The 21,169-nt window shown below is 37.9% G+C and overlaps 1 protein-coding gene across 13 annotated transcripts in view; it reads left to right on the top strand.

The window, feature by feature from the left end:
* Positions 1–20,493, top strand: part of PPFIA2 (PTPRF interacting protein alpha 2) — a 253,973-nt gene extending 233,480 nt beyond the window's left edge. For 11 of the 13 annotated variants that reach the window (XM_039362959.1, XM_039362956.1, XM_039362951.1 and 8 more), the window contains 10 exons: positions 6,015–6,215; positions 7,783–7,845; positions 8,688–8,717; positions 10,171–10,346; positions 10,616–10,713; positions 11,368–11,543; positions 11,635–11,703; positions 15,397–15,556; positions 16,605–16,696; positions 18,971–20,493. In XM_039362959.1, coding sequence (XP_039218893.1) covers positions 6,015–6,215; positions 7,783–7,845; positions 8,688–8,717; positions 10,171–10,346; positions 10,616–10,713; positions 11,368–11,543; positions 11,635–11,703; positions 15,397–15,556; positions 16,605–16,663 — 1,032 coding nt within the window. In that variant the 3' untranslated portion in view covers positions 16,664–16,696; positions 18,971–20,493. The other 2 variants (XR_005559073.1, XM_039362958.1) reach the window with 2 other exon arrangements.
* Positions 20,494–21,169: the final 676 nt, after the last annotated feature.

The raw sequence follows: 21,169 nt of genomic DNA, 5'->3' as shown, positions 1-21,169 counted from the left end.
ACAGCCCCGATCCCATAAGGGGATGCATCTCAAGCTATACACACTGGCAATTGCTCATTGAAATGAGCTAGAACAGCATTTGAAGACCACAGTGCCTTGACCTCAGCAAAACTCTGTTCGTGAACTTTTGTCAACTTCCATGGAGCCTGTTTGTTCAAGAGCCAGTGTAACAGCTCTGCCACTGCGGCCTTGTGGGGGGAAAAGGAATGGTAAAAATTCAGCAGTCCAAGGAAGGCTTGAAGCTCACTCTTCGACTTGGGATTAGGGGCCTGCTGAATCACTTTGAGCTTAGATTCAGCAGGATGGATGCCTTCGGCATCTATGCGAAACCCCAGGAATTCAGTGGAAGTTACTCCAATTTTGCATTTTTCCTGCTTAAGCTTCAGCCCCGCTTCACGGAAACACAGCAAAACGGACCAAAGCCTTTCAGATAGGTTTTCGATTGATTCCCCTGCAATGAGGACATCATCGAAATATGGGCAAACTCCCAGAATGTTATGGAGTGTTCGCTCCATCACGCTTTGGAAAATGCCAGGAGCTACATTAACCCCGAACTGCAGTCTTCTGACTTGAAAAGCTCCCCGGTGCATTACAATCGTCTGGGCCTCTGCCGTTGCATCATCAACCAGTAGCTGTTGATAGGCCTGGGCCAAATCGAGTTTGGTGAAAACTCAGCCTCCTTTAAGTGAGGCCAAAATGTGGCTCACCACAGAAACTGGATAAGAGTGCTGCTTTGTTTAACGCTTTGTTTAGCGTGCATTTATAGTCAGCACAAATGCGGACTTTCCCGTTGGCCTTGAGTGGCATGACTATGGGTGTTTCCCACAGACTGCTATCCATAGGTTCCAAAATGCCTTGCTATAGCAGTTTATCCAGCTCAGCATTAATCTTTTGCTTAAGCGCAAAAGACACCCGATGAGGCTTAATCCTAATTGGTGCAATGGAGGGGTCTAACCATAAAGCAATTGGAGGCCCCTTGTACGACCCTAGTTCTGGGCTAAACACGTTAGCAAACTTCTGCAAGACCTGTGGTTTGCAAACTGTGTAGCCCAGTCACCTGGATTCTAAGTGCCTCGAAACAATTGAGTCCAATTAGACTCATGTGGTCACCCTCAACCACAACAACATCCAACAAACCTTCAAAATTCCTACGCTGCACTCTGAGCATGGCCTCCCCTTTCACACTGACTCGGGAATTCTGGAAGTCTGTTAGAATAAGATTCAACGGTCTGAGTTTAACTCTCTGGCCGCTTCTATAGCAAGATCTGCTTGAGGGTGTTCTGGGAAATGATTGACAGAGCTGAACCCGTTCAGCTCCATCGTTAAGGGGACCCCCTGCAATTTGACATCAATACACAGCTTCTTCTTCAATGGCCGGTGGGTCCCTGTTCTCAATACGCTCCTTCGGGATGCACAAAAACCCACTCTATTCTGACTTCCGGTTCCAGTTCACAGTGTCACTAGTCACACGGGGAGACTTCTCTCCTCGTCGACTAGGTTTCCCTCCGTCGGTGGACCCTTATACGGGTCCAAAGTCGCCCTGGAGGGTGCGAGTTCTGTCGAGGCTGCGGTCCGGCTGTGGAGGAGCGGCAGCTCCTCCAACTGTCTGGACAAAACTCTGAAGACCGACAGAGAAGAAGATCGGCCATGAAAATGGCCAATCGCGCTGCTGCTTAAGACTGTAAGTCGAACAACATCTAAGCTTTTAGTGCCCCCGTGGTGAATCCAGGTGAGAATTTCTTTTTATTTTTCTCTCTTTGCCGTTTATTTTTTCGTTTGTATGCCTGTAAAGTGCTTTTAAAATTATTTCCCTGGCTTGGAAAGGCGGCTTTAGCTTTTTTATGGGAAGAAAGGCATTTCATAAACACTAAAAGGCTATAATCTATTTTTATTGGGACACTAAAAAGGAAAAAAAAGGAAAAGATTTCTCTCTCCTTTCTTTTTAAGAAATTTACTATTTCTACTTTTTATATATATATACATTATCTTAAAAGACAGGAAAAAATAGAATTGATTTTTGGAAAGGACTTTCTTAACTTACTGACATCTTAGGACATCTTAGGACATCTAGTGGCGAAAATTTAATACTGCAACTTTGCTTATTTTTTCTTACGAACTTTAAAACACTAAAGATAAGCTTTGCACCTGTGAAGATATGGGGGTGGATGTTTCTACATTAAACAAAGCCTCTACAAAAAAGAAAAAGAGATCTCCTTTTAAGCATTAGTATTAAAATGGAGAAACCTCAGATACAACTGAATTGTGCATTTATATTGGAAAAGATTTATGAGGCTACATTTAAAAACTGTACTTTAGAATCAAGATCTAGAGCAGTGGTTCTCAACCTGTGGGTCGGGACCCCATTTGGGGTCGAACGACCATTTCACAGGGGTCGCCAAACAAGGCTGTCCACCATTTTTTTTCCCTTTTCTTTGGCCATGCCCCTGGCACCTGGTGATGTATAAGTGGTTGGGGGTCACCACAACATGGGGAACTGTATTATGGGGTCACGGCATTAGAAAGGTTGAGAACCACTGATCTAGAGACTCTACTATATTTGCCCAAACTGATGTCCAGGTTACAGCTGATTATGACATAAATCAAAATGTGCCAGAAGAGGAATTTACAGAGATAGAAGTGGAATTTACTTCATCTGACAATCCCTTCTCCAGCAACTTAGAGAATCAGAAGAAACAAAGACTAAGACTTCAAAATACAAAGAACTACATCGCAAAGAGAACAGAAAAAGACGTTTACTGCAGAGGAAGAGAGTTATACTCTCTCAAAGATTATTACAAGCAATAAGAATTGATCTATTGGTTGAAAAAGAAAAAAGATGCTTACTACAGAGAAAGGGACATACATTTGCTCAAAGATTACTACAAGTATCGAGAATGGGTTTACTGGTTGAAAGGGAAGCGTCTTCATGGAAGCCAGTGTGGCAGAGAAAGAAACCCAGAACTAGACTCAAAAACAAATTTAAAAATGTTTAATGGTGTAAAAGGCAATGTTGATTTCATGGATTGTTTTAAGGATAATGATTTAGAGCTTAAAAATGCAATTAAACACATGCGTGTTTAAATTAGTAAAAATTGTTGAATGGATTAAAAGGCAATGTTGGTTCTATGGGTTGTTTTAAGGATAATGATTTAGACTTAGAAGTAAGAAATATATAATTATATTCATGTGTGTTTAATTTACTTTGATGACTTTTTTGTTTCATGGAAGTTTGGTATAGAAATATGAAAGTTAAATGTGGAATGAAAAAAGAAACTTGGCTTTACAGAGACTAAGAATGTATTTCTTGGAGTAATAGATTGATTTAGATTGGAATTTTGAAATGTTTAATTAATTAGATTTTTGTGTATGATAATATGTTTCGATATGCTAATTAAATGGATGGAATTTGGTTTGTTTAATGAATGGAAATGAATTAAGTTAATGATTACGATAAGCAACAAAAATGGACTTACTGGCTGAGAGGTTAAAGATAATGATCTAGATTTAGAAGTAAGAAAATTATAACTATATATATGTGTAATGTTTAATTAAGAGATATTTGTGTATAATAATACAATTTGATAAGATATGATAATATTGTCTTTTTTAAAACTAAATTAGCTATTATTAGAAGAAGAAATAAATAAGATTGGTGATAAAAAAGGGATGAGTGGGATTAAGAACTTGAATTTATTTGCAAGAGATATTTGAAGGGGTAATATGTTGATGTAAAACATTATTTGATTATGGTAATTGAAATTGATAAAGTTTTAATAAACAGGTTTAGTAGTAATTGAAATTTAGGATAGAAATGAAATATATTAAATTTATTATGTTACTTGAGGGAAATAGAGAGATGATAGCGAATGTATTAAGTTGAGCTGTTATTCTGTGATTTTATGTTGGGAATCTTTGTTTACCCAAACACCACAGTGTGTCTCAAACACTTTTTGTCAAAACTATAAAACCAATAAAATATATTTTTTTTAAAAAAAACCACTCTATTCTAGCTGGGGACCCTGATACCTTTCCAAGGCAATTCTTCCGATGGATGGTCTTTCTGGCAACCCAAACAGATGGTGGCTCTGTGGCCTTGCTGGCCACACGCCCAGCAAGTAGCAGAGCGAAAACGGCAGTCGGAGCGCTTGTGGCAGCCTCCACATCTGAAACACCGAGGGAATGGAAGTGCTTTGTCAGACCCTTTGTCAGCTTGCACTTGGGGCCTTCTCTCTGCCGGCTGATGCAAACGATCGATCTCATTTTTGGAATCCAGTTCAGATACCTCTCAAGCAACCTCTTGATGGACTGAGCCCAAACACGTAGGATTCTTGGAAAGCCGCAAGGCCTTAACAGCTCCTCCTGCTGCTTCGTCGGCCACGATCTCCCTTAACGCATCTTGGAAGGAAACGTCTTCTTTTGCGAAAATCTTTTGCTACAGTTCTCAGCTCCTCAGCCCACAAACTAGCCGATCTCGTAGCCGTTCTTCCAAGTCTTTGAACTCATAGGGCCTTGCAGCTTAACGTAGAGCAGCAATAAAGTTCGCAGCAGACTCTCCGGGACTCGTGTTGGTCCCACCATGCAATCACCGATAGTTTTGGTTCAAAATGTTCCTTTAACATTTTCTTCAGCTCTACATAAGCGATGGATTCCAAAGGTGCTGGGGCAACCAAGTTTTCAACAATGTCAAAAGTCTCTTCCCCACAGACACAAAGTAACGTTGCGGCTTTGAGCCCATCCTCCCAAACTTGGTTTACCTTAAAGTAGTTCTCCACCCTGGCAACGTAGGAGCTCCAACGTTCAGGGTGCGATGTATCAAATTCAGACAGACGCCCAATCTTAGCCATAGTTTCTTCTTGGTGGCCTCTTCCAACGCCTCATGCTGCTCAGGCTTGTGAAGGGGTTCCAGGATGAATCTTGACGAGCTCTCCTCCAGTGTCTTCATACTGGCAGGCAGAGTCGCACAAGTTGGAACGCTAAACTTCCAAGCACTTCGGCCTCCCGTGATGAGTCAGCCTAGTATTCTTTTGTTTTTTCCTTGCAGCACGATCCCACCTTCATTGCCAATGTTCTGTTCTGTGTGTTGGTAAGGCATTGAAATGAGGCAGTCGTACAACAGATGCTTCTTTATTAAAAGCTCCAACAGAACAACACAAAATGGCGCTGATCCCTTTTATACCCTTTTGCAGGGAATACGTCAGCCAATAAATGCAATGTATTTTTCCGTTCTGCGCAAGCGCAGTAGGCTGGAGACAGCCTGTCTGGCCCAGACAGGCCACGTAGTCTGCCCGGGTCTCTCTGCAGCTTCCTGCACCTGCTCTGTCAGTCACAGGCACAGGACATAACAGTATCATTATAAAATAAATTTAAAAGCCGCAATCCAGAAATAAATTAATACAAGAAAACATTTGTAGCCATAAATGTTGTGTGTGTTATGTTTGAATGTTATGTTAACTTTAACTCTAGTAATAATCTTGGTCTTGAGCTTTGCTTCGGTGACCAATTACTAGATCCCCAGATAATTATAATTTTGCTGTTTAATCAGAATAATTATCAATTAAAGCACATTAAGTTAGTCAGAAGGCAAGCATTTTTCATGATGCTTTCAACATGAAAGGCAGGTTTTTAAAATTTTTACCTTCTTTGCATTAGTTTATATCCATTTATAATTCCTGTCAGGATTATTTTTTTAGACTATTGTATTTAGATTATTGTTTGTTTTAGAAAAAATAGCTTTTCTGATAAAGTATTACAATGGATTATGAGATGACACCATTATATTCATGTTTTGGGAAAAAGATCTGGTGGTTTCATAGTTTTTGAAAAAAAAAACATTATAAGAAATCTAATGTCAGAATGGTGTACTGCCTTTTAAACCCCAATACCTAAGCCTGAATTTGCTTACCCAATCATTATTATGTTATTTCAGTGCAAGTTCCCAATTTAATTCAGCCTTGAGCTTTTGGTAACAAGAAAAACCGTATTGTTCTTAACTACTGATTCTCCTTCCCCAACAGCTGTGGCTGGGAATGCCTGCATGGTATGTTGCTGCTTGCCGTGCAAATGTGAAAAGTGGTGCCATCATGTCTGCACTGTCAGATACTGAAATTCAGAGAGAAATTGGAATCAGCAATCCTCTCCATCGCCTGAAGCTCCGTCTGGCAATTCAAGAGATGGTGTCACTCACAAGCCCATCAGCCCCTCCAACTTCTAGAACGGTGAGTCGCCTAGCATAAAAAGGAACTCTGCTGGATCTGTTAAAAGGCCAGTATATGTCCTAGTAGGTGCCTCTGGGCAACCAAGAAATGAAGAGGATACTTGTGTTCTTCGGCAACCGGTAAATATTCAGTAACTTCTGAAGAAAAAAACCCTGTTTAGCCATTCTATATGATAGGCATTGATAAATATATCCTTTCTCAGCAGGTCCTGTCTTCTCTTGTAGAAGGGTGAAAGAGTTCTAGTCCAGAAGTTAGATTCAGATGACAAACCAGACAACATTAGAGTAAATGGACTCAATGGACTAAAAATCAGCCTATGTCAAAAAAGTCATCTTGATGTTATCTGTTTTTCTATGGTGTTAGCAGAAGGCTGTCTTTTCCTTTCATGTAGAGAATGCACCCCTGAAGCAGGGAGCCATCACTTCTCTGCATTTCCCTCAAGGACTAAGATAGCTGCTGTATGCTTTTCTGATACGTGGAAACCCATGGTAGCTCAACTTCCTGGAGCTCCTCAATTCCTTTCTTTGTCTGGGAAAATTTGGGAAAGCTCCCAGACCTATTGATTACTGTTTACTTTTGTGGATTACAACCATCAAACTGAAAATCATATGGGATATTTGGGAATTAGTAAGGGGTCACTTTAAAATGCAGAAGCCAAATAGACCAGCTTGATAGACCAGGTTAGGACTTCAGGTCAGATGTTCCTTATTTATTTCTTATTAAGAAATAAATTTATTTTATTTTATCTTATTTTATCTTTAATAAGATTTCTTTGTACTTTATCTAGAATACAGAGTTACTGATTGAACTGTAATCCTTCAGATGGTTCACCAAGGTTTTTATACTCCAAAATTATGGCTAATATCACTTCAAATATATTTATTTATTAAAAACAATATGATGCCCAATTGGGATTAAAGTATTATTTTCTTAAATCCTCATTTCTTTCATTATATTACTTTTCAGGTCATGTGTAGCAACAGTTGAAAGTTCAGTATCTCTTGGATCAACTTCACAGATGATTTTCTGATATGCAGGACTACACATTTCTAGGGCAATTTCTGTACTTTTAAATATGTATGATATCCTTAGATTCAGTGAAATGTTACTATTTCCATATAAAAACAGTATTCTCCAAGGTGATAAGATCCAGATTTGTTGAGATTGCAAAATCTAACATTTCGGTGTATTAGCTATGCTCAATAGAAATTACAGACATTACAGTTCCAGTGCATCTGGAGGAAATCAGATAAAGAAAGCTGCTTTAAATTAATAATACTTATGAAGACAGTAATAGAAGTGTGTAGGGATTATTTGTTCACATTTGTTTAATAGAATGCAGATGCACCCTTCCATATCAGAATAATTCAACTGAGGGATTTTTTTCAAATTGCAGGGGGAAAGCAGCTATTTAACGTTGCTTTCTAGCTGCACCTCATCTGAGACAAGGATGTGGTTGTGCTCATTTTGATGCTGTATGCGGTTAACTTACAGTGTTGCTGCCTTTCTTCTTTAACACTGCTTACCTAATATGGATTTTGCCTGATCCTGTGGGCATGGACAATAGCCCTCAGGCAACGTCTGGGTAACCCATGAAGAAATGGAAAACCTTGCAGCTCCAACCAAAACGGTTAGTTCTAATATTGCCTGTCATTGTTATTGCAGTGTCATTGTAGGAAATTTTTAGGAGGACTAAATATAATAATTTTACAAACGATCTTCTTTGTTTTACACAATAAGCTTCATATGTATAGGCTGTTTTGTGAAAATGTCTGAAATGCGTTGTAGACAATTATAAACTTCTTAAATAATTTGTATCAAAATAAATACAAATGCATTAAAATTGAGAAATCAACTCAGTGCTCAGTTGTTTAGTGCATATTTGTTCATGTGCAAATCCCACCTTGTTCAGAAAGCTCCAGGGTTAGAAAGCAGTCATAACAAGTTGCTCTGACACTGCACTTCCCAAACCCATTCCTTTGGCAACCAGGGAAGAGGTCTGGCCAGGACATCTTGGGGGAGGGCAGTCAGTAGCTTGCTGGCCCAGCTGACAGATTTAGATGATTGCCATGGGATTGTCCACAATGCATATGTATTGAGGCCACCTATCCTGTTCAAGCTTTACAAAAGCTTACAGACAGTTCAAAAGCCAGTAGTGTCACTGCTCTCCATTCCTGGCTAGTCAAAGCTCTTGACCAGTACCTCCCAGAGGAAGATGCATGGTGCAGAAGCTTTAATGTCGGTGCCCATAATTGTCATCTGACTCACCAACTAGTAATTCTTCTGCCTGGAGCATCCTGAAAATTTGGGCTGGCAAGAGGCTTATTTACTGTCTCTTTTCCTCTCCTACTGACCAAATTTTATGACAATCTAGGAAAGAATCTGGGATTATAAGCATTTATTATATTGCTCTAAATATTCTATGTTTTTTGTTATTAACTGTCATTGCTAATGGCTCTCTTCAACTTGCAGAAGGACAGTGAGGAAGGCAGCTGGGCTCAGGTAAAACCCTTTTCCTTTTCATGTTTTTTTTTTTTTCAACATGGCAAACAGTAGTTCATTTTCTGGGAGTAGGAGTGATCAGCCCTTGTATAGATGAGAGCACATTGCTTAAACTGTAGACAAGCAATAGTCAAGATGGGGGAGTTCACCAATGTGGTGCTTTTCACTTTATTCTAGTCTTAAGCAGAAAAGTTTGGTAGCTGACAATGAGAAATTAGCTGATGGATTGGCACAGTTCTACTGCAAAATTCCTTTCTTTTGTTTTTCTAAATGGCCATATACTGAAAGGATCTATATGTCTATAAATTGGAAAATGGAAAGTTTATATATTACACCAGCTACAAGGTCAACTCAATCAGTATTCTGTTGCAGCTTGACAAAATTGTTTTTGTATTTTTATTATTGTAAATATTTTAATACCTACGAAGATAATTTTATTGGTTTGAGGTACAAGTCATTGAATTGTGTGCTATAATCCCAAAGCTAGCACAAAATTTTTACCCAAGTGAAAATCTCTTTTTCACATGAGTGCACATTCAATACCTTGGTTTCCATTTATGCAATTTTTTGCATAAGTGCCTTAACAATACCTTGCAACATAATTATGCTAAGTAATGCTTGTGCTAATTATGCTAGTTATTTCACCAATGATTCCATAACTATGAAATAAACCAACCATCACAAAAATGCACTCTTTTAAGTTTGCTTTTAGCATTACATTATACATGAATACAGCTAATAAATCTTTTCTCTATATTGCTTGCATGAACACTTCATTTTGGCAGAAATACATGTCCCTAACTAGATGATGTGAACTATCTTTTTTCTTTCCATATCCAGAATCACTTTTTGTGGAAAGGTTTTCTGTTTGTTTCCTTCTATTCCCTTTGTTGCATGGCATCCATACGGTATTCTTTGTGGTATTGCAGAAGTAGGTTGCCTTTGCTTGTTCCAAAATGCTTATGATTTTTCAATTCCTAGCCAACCCCCCATCCAGGTATTTACTAGGGCCAACCCCACTTTGTTTCTCAGATCTGCCAAAGTTGATTAAATGCTGTTACCTGGTGACATATTTGAGTAGGAATGCCATGTAATTACAGTTGTCCACCTATAATGCTCTTCTTTAACCTAATGCCTTCTAAATTGGCTAGGAATTTTAAAATTTATTCTCCTGAATTTTGGGGTAGATTAGCTGTGAAGTCTTGTAAGATATGGTAGATTCTTGCTTTGCTATTCTTGTTTTTAAATTGTAAGCTACTTAGTCATTCAGGAATTGATTGAAAATTTCCATAGACATTCCAAATCTAGGGTTTTTTTCTTTGAAAACATTTCTCATCCAAGCACTGAAGCACCTTAGTGTGTGTGTGTGTGTGTGTGTGTGTGTGTGTGTGTGTGTGTGTGTGTGTTTGGTGTGGTAATAAGGTAAACATGTTTCCCTATTTTTCCCCCATAGACCCTGGCTTATGGTGATATGAACCATGAATGGATTGGTAATGAATGGCTTCCCAGTCTAGGGTTACCACAGTACCGAAGTTACTTCATGGAATGTTTGGTGGATGCAAGGATGTTAGATCATCTAACAAAAAAAGATCTCCGTGTACATTTAAAAATGGTGGATAGTTTTCATCGGTAAGTTATAACATTTTTAATAACAGACGTGCGTAATCTTCACTGATAGAGGTCTGTACAACTCCTAAATGAATGTTAACATTTTTATATGAGAGAATAGAAACATAATCAAGCACCCTAATAGTCAACATATTATTTTGATTTCTGCTTTCTCCTCACTCCAAATTATTTGCCACAAAATAGTTCCAGTATTTATGAAACTGAATAAGAATGTTCAATAATAAGACTTTCCAATTGCCTTATGTTATGTTAATTTTTTTTAATATCAGAACAAGTCTGCAATATGGAATCATGTGTTTAAAGAAACTGAATTATGATAGAAAAGAATTAGAAAGGAGAAGGGAAGCAAGTCAGCATGAAATAAAAGGTAACGCTTTACTAACATAAAATAGGTTTTTCTCAATGCTCATCCTATAAAATATTCTAAATAGAAACAGTCTCATAAAAGTACATTGATGTGCAGATAAATTCAAACCATCGTCTCAAAACAATAACTAAAGCAATAAGTATATAGTAACAGGTTTGTTTGCAAGAAATAGTATCCATCTATTAGCTTAATAGATATCAATCTGTAATGGAAAACTATTAATAGATGGCATTACATTAAACAGCTAACATTATTAATCTAGAGATACATTAACATTGAATAGGCTTTTCATGTCTGTGTGCATTATCAGTGTAAGCTCATCCTTGTGACCCTTCATGTGTGACAATATAAAGAGGAAAACATTAAAAATAGCATCTAGCTTCATAATTAATTAGATTTGTAATTAAAGTATTTTTCAATTACATTACTAGAGAATATCAACATAAATGTTTCTTGTTACATCATATGAATTTGTCTATAAAAATTCCATGTATCCATTTCATGGAAAAATTGCTTTACATTTTAGAACAGGTATAGCAATATCATTGGAATACAGTATAATTTAAATAGCTATGTTAGGTTTAGTTCAGATCTTTTATTATGTTTTTAAAATTTAGTTATTAGCAAAATTCACTTTTTTGCCTTTTTTTACAGATGTGTTGGCGTGGAGCAATGACAGAGTTATACGCTGGATACAAGCAATTGGATTACGAGATTATGCAAACAATGTGTTAGAAAGTGGTGTGCATGGGTCACTCATAGCCTTAGATGATAACTTTGATTATAGCAGTTTAGCCTTATTGTTGCAGATTCCAACACAGAATACCCAGGTACATAAATTAACTATTTAAAATCCATTCAATTTCCATAGGATTTGAAGTATTTTTTACATTATTCTATTGGGTGATTTGTTAACCATAGGCACGGCAGATTCTCGAGAGGGAATACAACAATTTATTGGCACTAGGAACAGATAGACGCCTTGATGAAGTAAGTAGTCTTATTTTTATATAATGAATTATGAACAACAGAGAACAATAGATATTTGTTCTTTCTATAAAATATATGAAAAGGAAATAAATACCTTAAAATAGATTGTTGAGCATTATTATCATTGCAAATATAATTATACATAGATGAGAAAATAGTGAAAGGAAGGAATTATGGCTATGCTGACTTTATTAGAAAAAAAGGATGTAGTCAAATTAATTCAGAATAAGTTATGTATCCAATGAGAAAACAGGTAAAAAGATCATCCATGCAAAATTCCTGTAGTTCTTTGGCAAGACAAAGCCTTATGATATTTAATACATGATATTTTTGCAGAAATAGCCCTAATTGCCAATATGCATGTTAATGCATAAAGCTGCAATTAGCAATAGGATATACTATCAGTTTCTTTTAGCCACATAATTTTCATTATGAACCTACAACAGTAGTTAAAACCAGCACCTTGAATTAAATCCAGAAGCAAACTGGCAGTCAATGCAGCTCATGAAACAGAAGTATGATGTGCTGTTTTGGGAGCACATGTAACTTGTCTGCACCACTGCATTTGCATTAGTTGGGCAGTTCCATATGCAGTGCATTGCAGTATTTCAGTCTATTATTTTATTTTATTTTATTTTATTTTTAAAATTTATAAGCCGCCCCACTCCCGAAGGACTCTGGGCAGCTAACAATAAAAAAACACATAAAACATAACAAACAAACAGTACAAAGACAGTCATCCAGGGGTCAGGTTTTATAAACCCCGGCCTGCCGGAAAAGCCAGGTCTTAAGTAGCTTACAGAAGACCAACAGGGTGGGAGCGGTCCTAATCTCCAGGGGGAGCTGGTTCCAAAGCGTGGGCGCCATCACAAAGAAGGCCCTCCTCCGCGGCCCCGCCAAATGGCACTGCTTGGCCGACGGGGCCTGAAGGAGGCCCAGCCTGTGGGATCTAACCGGACGTAGGGAACTATGAGGTAGTAGGCGGTCTCGCAAATAGCCTGGCCCTGAGCCATATAGGGCTTTAAAGGTAATGACCAACACCTTGAATTGGACCCTGGAGACCAATAGGCAACCAGTGCAGCTCACGGAGGATAGGTGTAACATGGGTGTATCGAGGAGCACCCACTATCACTTGCGCGGCTGCATTCTGGACCAACTGTAGTCTCCGAATACTTTTCAAGGGTAGCCCCATGTAGAGCGCGTTGCAATAGTCCAGACGTGAGGTGACAAGGGCATGAGTGACTGTAAGGAGAGCCTCCCGGTCCAGGTAGGGTCGCAACTGGTGCAACAGGCGAACTTGTGCAAAGGTCCTCCCCGCCACAGCCGTCAGTTGATGTTCCAAATTCAGCTGTGGATCAAGGAGGACACCCAAGTTGCGAACCCGCTCCGAAGGGGGTATATTTTCCCCCGCAAGAGTCAACACTGGACAGTCAACATGATCCTTGGGAGGCAACATCCAAAGCCACTTGGTCTTGTCAGGATTGAGCCTGAGTCTGTTAACCCCCATCCAGACCCTCACGGCTTCGAGGCAACGGCCCATCACATTGGCCGCTTCACTGAGAGAGCTCGGGGAGGAGATATATAACTGGGTATCATCAGCATACTGATGAAACCTCACCCCGTGCTGTCTGATGATCTCACCCAGCGGCTTCATATAGATGTTAAATAGGAGGGGAGAGAGGACCGACCCCTGTGGCACGCCGCATTCAAGGGGCCTCGGGGTTGATCTCTGCCCTCCCACCAATACCGATTGCGACCAGCCAGAGAGGTAGTAGGAGAACCACCATAAAACAGTGCCTCCCACTCCCACCCCTTCGAGTCGTCGCAAAAGGATACCATGATCGATGGTATCAAAAGCTGCTGAGAGGTCGAGTAGCACCAAGACAGAGGAATAACCCCTGTCTCGGGCCCGCCAGAGATCATCCATCAGCGCGACCAAAGCGGTTTCTGTGCTGAAGCTGGGCCTGAAGCCAGATTGAAAAGGGTCTAGATAATCCGCTTCATCCAGAGACTGTCGGAGCTGGAGTGCCACCACTCTCTCTACAACCTTCCCCACAAAGGGGAGATTGGAGCCTGAACGGAAGTTATTTAAATCAGCCGGGTCCAGGGTAGGCTTCTTGAGCAGGGGCCTCACAACTGCCTCCTTCAAGGATTGCGGGAAAGACCCCTCCCTCAAGGAAGCGTTGATCAACACCTGGAGCCAGCCTCGTGTCACCTCCTTGGCAGCCGAGACCAACCAGGAAGGACACGGGTCCAATAAACAAGTGGAGGCGCTCATTGCTCCCACTGCTCTGTCAACATTCTCAGCGGTCACAGACTCAAATTCATCCCATAAAACTGAGCTAAGACCTGCCCCAGTCATCTCAGAAGGCCCTGCCCAATAGGAGTCTAGGTCTGTCTGAATCCGAGCGATTTTGTCTGATAGGAATTGCACAAATTCCTCCACTCTACCCTGTAAGAGCTCCCCTGCTTCCCAAACATTAAGTAGGGAACGGGTCACGGCGAACATTTTGCCGCTCGTATCGCCACTAAATAAGTCCTAATATAGGCTCTTAGAAGTGTCCGGTTGGATTCGGAGTTACTATCCCTCCAGCGTCGCTCTAGACGTCTCTTCTGACGCTTCATCTCCCGTAGCTCCTCGGTAAACCAAGGTGCCCTCCGGGATCCACAATCACGGAGAGGTCGCAAAGGCGCGATCCAGTCTAACACCCCTGATGCCGCCTTATTCCAAGCAGCAACCAAGGACTCAGCCGGTTCGTGGAGGAGGGAATCAGGAAAACCCCCAAGCACTATTTGGAACCCTCTGGGTCCATTAAATGCCTGGGGCGGAACCACTTAATCGGTTCTGCCTCCCTGCGGTGGGGGAGTAGGACCAAGAAATCTAACCTCAACAGGAAGTGATCCGACCATGACAAGGGAGAAGTGACTATACCCCTTAAATCGAAATCACGTCTCCACTGCCCCGAGAGGAATACCAAGTCGAGCGTGTGTCCTCCCCTATGGGTCGGATCCTGAATTATCTGGGTCTGGTCCATGGTTGTCATGGAAGCCATGAACTCCTGAGCCATACCAGAGGATTCGCCGAGTGACGGCAAATTGAAATCCCCCAGCACCATAAGCCTGGGGAATTCCACCACCAACCCGGCTACCCCCTCCAGCAGCTCAGGCAGGGCTGTTGTCACATAGCTGGGAGGCAGGTATGTCAACAACAAGCCTGACTGAACCCTTGAATCCAGCCTCAAGAGAAGGGACTCACACATCTGGAGATGACTAGGGCATGGGTGACTATAAGCAGAGCCTCTTAATCTAGTATGGTGCACAAAGCTGTGCAAAGACCCTCCTAGTCACAACTGCTAAATCAAATGAAAACCATTTAATCATTGAACATTTTTTGTCATTCCTTTTGTTATATTCTGAAGCTTTTGTAATTATCAGTGTACTCTGGCTATATCATTACAGATATAATGGGTGGATGTATTGTTAACCTGTTTTCAAAAAGGATGCAAAGGCCAACATGGGCCACCTTAGAACCAGATAAAGTTTTCCATAGTATACATTTTTGCAAAAACCTTTTTTGGCAGTAAAAACCTATTGGCAGTAATCTATTTTCCTGAATATAACATTTCATAAACTAGGAATGACAGCTACTCCAAAGATTTTAGGTTTACCAAAATTCAATACTGTATATTGCAGAGCGATGACAAGAATTTTAGGCGTGGCTCTTCCTGGCGAAGACAATTTCCTCCACGTGAAGTTCATGGAATCAGCATGATGCCTGGCTCTTCAGAAACACTGCCAGCTGGATTTAGGTTAACTACAACATCAGGACAGTCACGAAAAATGGCAACTGATGGTAAGCCAGTTAACACCTATTTTCAAAATGAATGTTCCAACTTTGCATGGCTGTTAGTTACACTTAATGTAAAATATTCAAATCAGTTACATCTATTTCACAGCTAATAGAGAATAAAAGAAATATATCTTCTAGAGGCAGGAAAAAGGCAATGAGATTGGAGTAAACTTTTCAAATAATATTTTAAACTATTAACATTTGTAAAGTGTTTGATTATTAGCAATGTCCAGTGCTTTTTTTGTAAAAAAAAAAAAAAAAAAAAAGGTGCCGGAACTCACACACGTCATACAACCCGCCTTGCCTATCCTACAAGGTTCCATCCAAAAAAGGTGCCGGAACTCCGTTCTGGGCATTCCATGACAAAAAAAGCCCTGGCAATGTCCATTATGAAGAAAGCATGCAAGATATTTGTGAATACGAGAAAACAATATAGGTCTCCCTTTCAAGACACTTGACCAAAAATTAAGTGTTTCAGTAGCTGATTAAATATTATTAATTATTTAATTGCTATTTCTCAAAGCAAATTATCCAATGCTGGATTTGTTTCATTATTGGATTAATGCATTATTGGAAATCCCAAGTGACCCCACCCAACACAGATGGACATTTTTCCCTGTCTCCAGCTCCACTGGATGGCTGCAGGTCATTAATTCTGATTACATATTCAGGTTCAGAGTTAATTTATATATGGACGATACAATTTGGACATATGAACATAAACTTTATTTGCACATTTAGCCTACAGATAAATATCCGAAGCAGAACAAATATACTCTACCTGCCTTCCATTCAAAGAGTGATATGAAATATATTGTCTGATCTTGATTTTATATATCATGGAGGAAAATGCTTATGTTTGTTAATATTTATGATGAAATAACATCATTCTAGGCAAAGCAGTAAAAGAAGAAACTAAGAAATTGGAACTAAATAAGCTTAAAGGTAAAATAAAATAGCTCACAGCTACTTATTATATTAGAAAAGCTCTAGTAATGATATTTTTCACCTTCTTTCAAGTTTCTTAATATTATTGGGTTTTTATTTGCAGTTGCTTCAGCTCGGTTGCAGAGGTTAGACAGTTCTACAGTTCGCACATATTCCTGTTGACATATCTAGCATGAAAAAGAGCTCCGAACTGAAGTGAGTATTCATTCAAAAATACATGAAAGGCTGCATTCTTTATGGAAAAGATGCTTTGGGCTTCTGCTGGAGGCTTGTGCATTTCAGCAATGCTTGCAATGACCTGGGCTGTAACATTTCTAGTTGAGATGGACAAGATACATATGATAAACTATCCCTCTATGCCAAGAATTTTTTTGATATCTCATATCCTAGATGGGCTCTACAGCCTTAATTTCCTTAAGATATAACTTAGATACTAGTTTTTGTTGTACTTGTTTGTTCACGCTAACTTCCAAAGGATTACTGCAAATAGTTAGAATGATATACAAAATTTGCCACATTTTAGGGCAGTTTCAGCCATGTTCTAGAGCCACAAACAATGGAACATGATTGAATGGAAGAGGGGGGAGGAGGACCAGTTTCAGTCATGTTCTAAGAGCTACATTTCTGACCCAATAATAAATCCTCTTTGTATTTCTTCAGAAAGTAACAGACAATTCTAATTTGGTTTTTTTTTTTTTTTGATGTACCACTGTTATTTGATGGTCAAATTGGGAAAACAAACTATTGTTCCAATAGAGGAAACTATACCCTCGCCCAAACACACACAAACACACTCACACACAGAGAGGAGATCCCCATACTCATACTGATAATGTTACCTAACTGAGTAATGAAACATTTTCAAGCAAACAACAAAGCTCAGAGAGCACTAAGAACTACACAAACTCTTGATCGTAACATTGAAGACATTTGATGATGATGCTTCTCTAGTAAATATGTAATTGAATGGCAATCATTTCTTCTATTACAAAATTTAATGTATAGTGTGTAGGCCCACTAGGCTCCTTGAAAGCTGGAAAAAAAGCAAAATCCAATAATATTTTATGTTCTTAAAATTATCTCCTAAGTGTGTGGCTGTGTTCTTCCAGGAATGTCTCTGGCCTATCTAAAACAGTCTTCTGAAAATCATAAATTATTTTTCTTACCTCTCACCCCACATTCTTTCTATGAGTGGGTATAATATTTATAATCTAAAAAATCTAACAAATACCAATTGTATCTTCCTCTATACTAATTGCTCACTTGCTGAAGTCTGCTCTGTTCCTGCCTGATATTGACCCCCCACACCCAGATGCTGTTCACAGTAAACAATATGGCATGGGGTTGGTGTTTAAAGAATTTGATCTGCTATAAAAAATAGTTTTTTTTTCAAATAAAACAAATTACCTTTGATTACATTTATTTAAATACACTGCTCTCATATGTAATTTATTTAATTTAATTTAATTAATTTAAAGCTGGCTGAAATCATTATCCTTTCTCTTGAAGTTAAGTAATATTTGGAAATCTGAGCCATTAAGATATCATGATTGCTAAGTGTATCTGCCTTTAACATAAGTTTAAAAAACAATAATGTAATGATAGTAGACATTGATCCTCTGATTATTTAATCTGTTTTTAAAACAGGATATGTTGAACATATGACAGCCAAGGGAGAAAATATAAATCACAGATTTTTTATAAAAATAATCACTTCTGAAAATGTAAGCAAAAATAAAAAGTTTATCCACGTAATTTACAATTACTACTGTTCAAACAGTGATGTCACTTACAGTTCAATGCAGTGGCAACTGTGTTCATTAGAACAATGATTATACTTTGTCCAGCAGTAACTAGACAAATCCTATAATCATGAAAACATCATCTTTCAAAATGTATATATTTTCTAAAATACATCTTAAACATTACAGCCTTCCCATTAGAGAATAGCAACTTCAGTATTTTTATTAAAACATGCTATTCATTAAAATAAATTTATATAAATTATATAAATTATATCAATTTATTTTTTTTCAAAATAAGGTAGTGGTGTTTAAAAGAAAAATAAGATACACAGGAACTTTAATCCTATACGACTGTTTTAATAAATAAACTCTCTTGGTTTTACTGAGATTTTTTCTGCAGTTACCGTCCTGTATCTGCATTCTTAGTGTACAGTATAAACATCTCTATTTCATGTTATTCTGACATTAGTTTTTGAAACAAACATTTAAATAGAAAATTACAAGATTTCTTAAAGCTATTTTAGCTGTTCTTAGAGATGAACTTAAATGCAACCAGTGAATCTTCCACCATATATTTTTACTGATCCCACCTTCACATTGCCTTTCCTCTTTCCTGCCTCAATTAAGCTTTATTTTACAATTGCTATTCAGAGATTATTACTGTAAATGAATCTATAGCAGCATAAAGGTTGTTATTGAATGAACTATTTTTTCTTACTTCTAGATGCCACCTCTTCTATTTTACCTGAAGTGCACTACCACCATCTTAAGAAGCTTTTTATTCCAAGTACAGGGTAATAGGGAAGAAAATATAAATGTTTATCAAACTAAAATGTGTGGTGATCTTTTTACATATTTAGTTGTAATGTGCAACCTACCAAATACTACTGTCGCACAATTTTTTAATCCTTTCTGTGGAGTTGACACGAAAGTTGGTCACAATCTCCACTGAAATGATTGAATAGTGTGTAGCAACAATATTGTCCAGATTGCACATCTGATGTATTTTAATTAATAATTACTAATTTTTAAAAGTACACATCCTGACAAATTTGGCCAATGTGCAGAAATAATGCTTTTATCAAAAGAGGACCTTCATTTTGAAACATGTTCCATCTGTTTTATTGTAATATATTAGAATTACATGTATTTATGGTGAATTTCTTTTAATATGTGTCTCATGTAAATGGATATAAATATCATTTTTAAAAAAATATGTGGTACATGGGGTCTTAGTGAAAACACTTGACAAATACATTGTCAGGGGTAATATTTGTATCTTTTCATTCCACTATTTTTTACAATTTTGAATTGTAGCAAAGTCAATTGGATATTGGATAGCAAAAAGTTGTTAGATACTTCATCATGTTCCTACTTTTTAAAATGTATATATACCACTATTTAAAGTGAATTCTTGCCTCTAATGATCAAGAGGGAAAAGATTTAAACATGAAACTTAAGCCAAAAATGAACCTCTAAAGGCAAAACAGAACTCTCATACACATATACAAACATTCACACAGAAATGCATACAAAATTATAGAAAAGCACTGTGACTGCTCTTTTTTCTAAAACAAACATGAAGAAAAACTGCAAAAATCAGAACCAATTACAGAAAGCAAGAGACATTTTCCTCAATGGCTACCAAGAAGCAATTATCAAGAAGCAGCTAGCTTTGCTAGTATTTTTTTTTCTCAAAATTTTTCACATGCTAGCTAAAATTGGCCTTAAACAAAATGAGATGAAAATAAATCTGATTTTCAACATTTCAGTTGTATAACAATACCCTCCATGTCTTCATTATAATAGGGTATTGGAACAGCTGCTTGTCTAATGTTAGGCTTTCATTCAAAAGTGGCCTTGCTGAGACTTCACTGAAGTCAACTTTATCAGAGGAAATAACTAAAACACAAAACAGTTATTATATACTGTATAGAAGTTTAGAGGAGAAACTATTACCTGCTGTGGTTTTATTTAATGGTGTTATTGATGTTTGCCCTTTGTTATATTGGAAGTTTCAAAGTAAGAAATATTTAATAATGTAATTTACCTACTCTATTTGCTAATAATCTTGCTGCCTGATTGATCTTATTGTAGCTTAAGTCCTGTCCTTCAGCAGGCTTATCTGCAAAACATCTGCACGTGCATTTTTTTTACTGCATTTTAAAAATTTTAAACAGATTTCAGTTAATTAAATGGTGATCAATTTTTTTCCTCTCCCCTTGTCAATAAAATAAAATCAGTGCTCTTTTATGTGTTCTGTCTGTGGTACAGTGCAATATATCATGGTTTCAACCTTAATTTTTAAAGATAAACATTGTTTAAGGGACAAATATAATCAAGACATTCTCATTTATCAGTCTATTAAAGTACAGAATGTTTCCTATTCCAATGATTTGGAAATATGAGAGACCTCATTTTGACTTTGAAGCAGTTGTTTGGAGTTCAAAATGATTATTACATATCACGGTATACTGTCTCAATTATTGTATCAGAGATCAGTACATTTCAAAAATGTTCAAAATATTAGTTTCATATTTGAAATACAATGTTTTAAAATTGAATAATTTGATTTACTCAAAAGTATCTGAATTTAAAGTGGTTTGCACACAGTACTATGAAATACACCAGTTTCAACTCATTCTAGTTATATTGCAAAATGTTTCTTTTCAGTACATTATGGTGCCTTTTCCAGCTGAATATCTTCCAGACAGAAAATACATATTGTTAATTTTTAATTTGTTCTCTGCCTTACCTTTATGATCCTTGTGGAGGCACAGAAGAGGGCATGTTTTTTCTAAAGCTGAAATGAGGAATTTATAACCTACAATCTACCAGCTTGAGTTGTAGATCATTCTACACTTCTGTTCCAAGTGTTTTGTAAATTGCATTTTTTTTCATATTGGCTTGCTCTTTTTTCCCA

Source organism: Crotalus tigris, unplaced genomic scaffold (assembly GCF_016545835.1).
Source record: "Crotalus tigris isolate CLP2741 ecotype Arizona unplaced genomic scaffold, ASM1654583v1 scf7180000019496.3020429, whole genome shotgun sequence".
In the NCBI taxonomy this organism is placed as follows: Eukaryota; Metazoa; Chordata; class Lepidosauria; order Squamata; family Viperidae; genus Crotalus; species Crotalus tigris.
The sequence above is the reverse complement of the archived record's forward strand: the minus strand, read 5'-3'. Positions and strand labels throughout refer to the sequence as shown.